Source organism: Megalobrama amblycephala, linkage group LG7 (genome assembly GCF_018812025.1).
Source record: "Megalobrama amblycephala isolate DHTTF-2021 linkage group LG7, ASM1881202v1, whole genome shotgun sequence".
Lineage (NCBI taxonomy): Eukaryota > Metazoa > Chordata > Actinopteri > Cypriniformes > Xenocyprididae > Megalobrama > Megalobrama amblycephala.
In genome coordinates, this window is record NC_063050.1 from 35,845,686 (window position 1) to 35,851,487 (window position 5,802).

Consider the following 5,802-nt stretch of genomic DNA (forward strand, 5'->3'; position numbering starts at 1 on the left):
TAAATTATGGTAAATAAATAAACATGTTAATTTAATTTTATTTAACGCACATGACACGCTTCATTCTCCTTTCTAAAGAAAAAAATCATGAGATTAATCAAGATTATTTTATTCTGCTGTAGTTTTAACAGTAAGCAGTAAGAAAGAAAGAAAGAAAGAAAGAAAGAAAGAAAGAAAGAAAGAAAGAAAGTATATAGTTTTCAGTCAGTTTAGTCATAAAGCACTTCTCAATTCAGTGCCATCACTAGGGGTCACTAAAGAACACAAATATGCACCTAACTGAAGGTCTGTTTTACAGTAGTCTGTTTATTGGTGTGGTGCCTATAGGAGTAGAAAAAGTTTTAATGTAACCATAAGTCAATCTTCGTATACATATTGAAAATTTAGGAATAAAAAAAACAACATATGATTGTCTTTTCTTAAATTTATTTGTTCTTATTTTGTATTGTGTGATGGCTGAAGAAAAATAATACAAATCATCAATGATCAAACTACATTACATGACGGTGGGTGTTAATAAATGCACTTAACACGAATGAAATGACAACATATTGCTACTGTGATGAACAAATAAAATGCTACATGTGTTGAAAATATGTACAAACATAAAAACCTGTATATTTACAGAGTATGGCAAAATTTTAAAATTACCATGAGACAATGTCACTAACCAACTTCTGTACATAAAGTACAACTGAATCAACACCGCTCTAAATGAGCACTGAGACAAGAGAAAAGCATGTCTCTGTGGTTTTACCAACATGTGACTTTACTTTAATACTGGGTATTCATAAGCCAAAACAAAAGAAAACAGCAAACAACTTTGTGAGCATAACAAGAAACAGACCCATACAGTACAACATTATTAATATAACTGACACAGAAGAGAAATAAACCAATATTATGTATATAAAATTGCTGATTGAAATTCAAAAGATGCAACATAGGAACAGTGCAGTATTTAGGCTCAAGTAGAAAGGAGACAAGAACACTGGGCTAAAGAAATCATGCATTTGTTGGCCTTCTCATAACTGTCAGGGGAGAAATTAAAACATTTACATTAATATACATGATCATGCTTCAGAGGCTAGAGACATTGAGAATAGAGCCAGCTATCTCATTGTGCTCATAAAAGTACTTATAGCAAAACTTACTTACTGCTGGCAGATTCAAATGCATGTAGACCATGCTAAAAAAAATCTTAACCATATTAGATAGAGGGAAACAGGAACTGCACCCCCTGAAAATTGTTTGGGATATGGATATACAATACATGCTTCATGGCCTTAAAATCTTCACACCTACCATTTTAACATCTCACATACACTATATTTCCAAAATACATGATCAACCATTTCTAATTAATGGGTCTGGTTATTCCAGTAATTTCTGAGAGGAGAATTATTGCAATGACATACAATGGCATTCTATGGATTTTAACTTCATTGCAACAAAAGTCATCATAAAGATTTTCAGTAGGGTTCATGTCTAGGCTTTGTGCTGGCTGGTTAAATTCTTCCACATCTGACTCAGTAAATCCATTCTATATGGACATTGCTTTGTGCAAAGGGGTACTGTCATTTAGAAAAAGAAAAAGACCCTGCACAAACCACTGAAACAAAGCTGGAAGCACAGAATTGTCTATGACACCGTATAACGTAGCATTACAGGGATAGTTCACCCAAAAATAAAAATTCTGTCTGTAAGACTTTTCTTTCCCTTCTTTTCTATCCCTCCATTTCAAGTCTGTTAAACCAAGAATTTGAAGCTTCAAAAAGTTCATAAAGACATTGTGAAAATTAATCCATATGAATTGAGTGGTAATTCCAGAGACACAATCATGGTGAACAATGATGAACAGATTCAATTTAGGCTTTTATTCACATAAAAACAGTGATCAACACACATGCATAGAGCAAATCAAAGATGGTAAACGGAAGCTCAGATATGTTCGCTTGATAAGCGAGAATCAATTAAGTTTGTTTTTGCGTCTCACAGAAGCACATCCGAGCTTCCTGCAAGAACCAGTGAGGTTTGTTCTTGTGCTTCAAGCAAGTACTGTTGAGCTTCCAAGTTTACCATATTTGTTGAACACATGTGCGTTGATCAAGGTTTATATGTGAATAAAAGCCTAAATTAAATCTGTTCATCATATAAAGTGATCATGTCTCTTCAGAAGACTTGGATTAAACCATTCGATTCATATGGATTACTTTTACAATGTCTTTATGAACTTTTTGAAGTGTCAAAATTATGGTTGAATTGACTTTCAATTGACTGACAGCAGGTTTCATGAAAAAAATATCTTCATCTGTGGTTTGAAGATGGACAAAGGTCACAAAAGATGAACATGGATTTGGAACGACATGAGGGTTTTTGGGTGAACTATCACTTTAAAGTTTGTTTTCACTGGAATTAATGGAATAACCAAACTCATTAATTATAAGGGGGTTTTACATAATTTTGCACATACAATGTAGCATCTCATTAATTTCAGCCAATTTTAAAATAATAACACTGAAAAATTGAGACTTGAAGATATAAAACATCTCTCTGGAAATTGTTCTGCAAATGAGCATCATCGATAGTAAATATGACAGGTAAAGTAAATTGACAAAAGTCATGAGGGGAAATGAAAAGTTGGAACTGTGCTGAATCTATGCTAGGTACTTTTTGACAGTTACATTTGACAGCTCCACCAGCCTCAATCCTGAGATCTGAATGGCCAGTTCTCAAAATGGCACTGGGAAAGCAGACATTAGAGTTTTGAACAAACTTTGGCATCTACAGTATCTATGGTGTGACTGTTACAGGTCTTCATTTTCAAGATCCTTTGAGTGCTCTGCTCAGTGGACAATCCTAGCACTGAAGTTTGCGAATACTGCGAGAAATTCTCTTAAACTCCCGCTGACCCTTCTGCCAGCGCTTCAGTGATGTGATAACTAAATGTCCATCCATCTTCTGGCCCATCACCAAATAAGCAGCGTTGATGTCATTCATTTCGTCGCACACACACTGAAGACCATCTTTCAGCCAAAGCACTGTCTTCCTGAGATCACGTTCAGTGACGCCACCATTCAGCTTGTAGATAGTCTTGCTCTTGGATTCTGGAATGATCTTGGTGTCGCCATTCATGTAGGAGATCTCCTTGACTTTGATCTTTAAAGCTAGTGAGTGAAAACGATTGAAGGTTGAGGACAATGGATACAAACATCTGCTTAAATGCAGGGTAATCTAAATCTATAAAAAAAATTGGTTTTTCTAAACACTTAAAAATAAATGTTCCTTGATTCTTTGAAGATTATTTTCACTCTATATTCTGCTGAAGAGTAATGTTTAAAGAGATATGTTAGTTCACCGAAAAAATTAAAATATTGTTATGATTTACTCCTGTATGCATTTTGATCTTTTGTGGAACACAAAAGATGGTATTCTGAAAAATGTCTCATGGCCAAGTTTTGTTTTTTCCTTCCCCATACAATTAAGTCACATCCAGTGTTGTTATGGACACCAGTTACTTTCACTGTATGGGTAAAAACAGTTGAAATGTTATTCAAAATATCTTTTTTTGTTTTCTGCAGAAAAGTCATACAGGTTTGGACATGAGGGTGAGTAAATGATCTTCATTTTTGGGTGGATCATGCCTCATTTGGCTTTAGGCTGTATAATTCATTTTTGGTAATAAGGAACATTTATTTTTTAAGAGTTTAGAGGAGAGATACCACTACATTAATTCAGATGCATAAAGCAGACAAAAACGTACTGCAGCCTTACCAAAGTCATTTTTGCACAGGCTGTCCACAATTTCATTGTCATTCTCGGGCTTTTCTTTGCAGGCATCACACACCTTTGGAACTGGGTAAAAAGATCAAAATAGCAATGAAGGTAAAGAGTGAACGTACACCCAAAAGTAACTTAATAAACTTTCCTACCTTCCTTGGTAACTGGCACTAAAGCATCTGCACCAGCAGGTGGTATGCACAGGTCATTATCCAGAGGAAAGCGATTGCAGTCCAGCATGTCGGGCCAAGGGAACCCAAAAGCGGCCATCACTGGAGCGCAGCCGCTCTTCACGCTCTCACATAGCGACCTGCACGGCTGAATCGGCTCGTCCAGATCATCCAGACACACCGGCGCGAACAGAGAGCAGAGAAACTTCTTGGTGTCCGGATGACACTGTTTCTGCACCAGAGGGGTCCAGGAAGATGCCTGTTGCAGAACCTCGTTCATGGTTTCGTGTCCGAGGAGGTTAGGCAGACGCATGTCCGTGTACTCGATGTCATGGCACAGGAGCAGGTTTGCAGGTATGGGTTTGCAGTTGCTCTTTTTCTGAAAGAGCTCGGGCTGGTCGAAGGCGTATAATCCGTGAAGCGCATCCAGATATCCAGGTAAGGTAAGCGTAACCAGCAGTGCCAGATACGCGCGCATCTTTATTTCGGTTGTGCGGAGACAGAACACACGTCTAACGAGGTGTTAAGGATAACTGAATTCTCTTTTGTGCCAACCTGTTCTCATAGGAAAGTCTGGGCGGAGCGAGAGAAGGCGCTCAGATGTCCACAGCTCTTGTGCTGTTCAGTGCATGTTTGATTTCACAACCTAGTTAGTTGCACACATACACAGACAGCGCTATTGGTCATCGAACCTACGAACGGTGAAATAAATTCTTGAATTTGTGAAAAATGTTTCTTCCCAAGTAACAAAATCATGTTCTAAGAACGTTTTGCGAACGAACGTTATGAAAACGTTATTTCTGAATGTTCTCTGCTTATTCAGTATACAGCTATTATTATTTTTCTTTCAAACTAAAAATAAGATTTGTACTTTTTATGTACTTTTCAATTATATACTTAAAATTATGCAATTATACTTGGCTTGCTGACCAGTTTACTTTGAAGTCCAATTATATTTGGCCTATACTTGTAGGCCCACTTAATCCACTTAATCTTTTGATTGAGATATACCAAAGAAAAGTATAATTAAGCATTCTAAAGAGAGCTAGAAGTACACCTAACATTATAAATTCACTTTGAAGTGTAGTTCACAGTATAGTTGCAAAGTTCAATACAAAGTAATAACTTGAGAGAATAACTTGAGCTGTAGTTAAGTAGTTGTGTACTCAAGGTTTACTAATGTTAAACTTTAACAAAGTGCATTTAACAGTATACTTTTATAAACGAAGTGCCAATTTAGTCCCAAGAAGTATTGTATCGCTTAGTGTAATAGTACAGTTACAAGTATACTTTTTTAAATACTGTACTTATAGCTCATAAGAAATAACACTTTAAAAAAAAAGTTTTTTTTTGAGAACCATTTCAGTGAACCAAAGAAGGTTTCAGTGAACAGTTCTTTATGGAACCAGATGCTTCTTAAGATAACTCTCAAGTGCAATGAATGCAGATTGTTAAGATTTAGACTTATATAAATATCTTGATGATGGTGATGATGATGAGGAGGAAGAGGATTATGATGAAGCACTTACACCATCATATTAGTATGATAATATTTTATATGAAAATATGCAAGATATCCATTCTCTTTTTTTCAAGTGACCAACTGATTTATGAGTTGCTGTAAGGCTTTCCTTTTGTAGCTGGATAATTCATATTCTTTGGTGAGTGATGCTGTGGTCTTTACCCTTTTCACACTCACGGTCATCTGTCATCATTAAGGCACAATGTGAAGTTCATAAGTTTATACAATATGGCTACAATTTTTCATCTATACATGTGTGTGCATGTGTGTGAAGTGAGAATGAGAAAGAATGAGAATGATGGAGAAAATGAGAGGGAGAGCGAGTAAGAG

The 5,802-nt window shown here is 36.1% G+C and overlaps 1 protein-coding gene across 1 annotated transcript; it reads right to left on the bottom strand.

Moving 5' to 3' along the window:
• Positions 1–409: 409 nt before the first annotated feature.
• On the bottom strand, positions 410–4,765 carry sfrp2 (secreted frizzled-related protein 2). The gene is made up of 3 exons (XM_048197229.1): positions 3,933–4,765; positions 3,775–3,855; positions 410–3,167 (listed from the first exon to the last, which is right to left on the bottom strand). Exons 1-3 carry the CDS (start codon positions 4,426–4,428, stop codon positions 2,860–2,862), a joined length of 885 nt encoding a protein of 294 aa, XP_048053186.1. The 5' UTR covers positions 4,429–4,765; the 3' UTR covers positions 410–2,859.
• Between the last annotated feature and the right edge of the window lie 1,037 nt (positions 4,766–5,802).

Coding starts and splice junctions, on each gene's coding strand:
- sfrp2 (XM_048197229.1), bottom strand. CDS start 4,428: ATGCGCGCGTATCTGGCACTGCTGGTTACGCTTACCTTACCTGGATAT. Junction 3,856..3,932: donor AGTGCCAGTTACCAAGGAAG/GTAGGAAAGTTT, acceptor CTTTTTACCCAG/TTCCAAAGGTGTGTGATGCC. Junction 3,168..3,774: donor CCTGTGCAAAAATGACTTTG/GTAAGGCTGCAG, acceptor TTCACTCACTAG/CTTTAAAGATCAAAGTCAAG.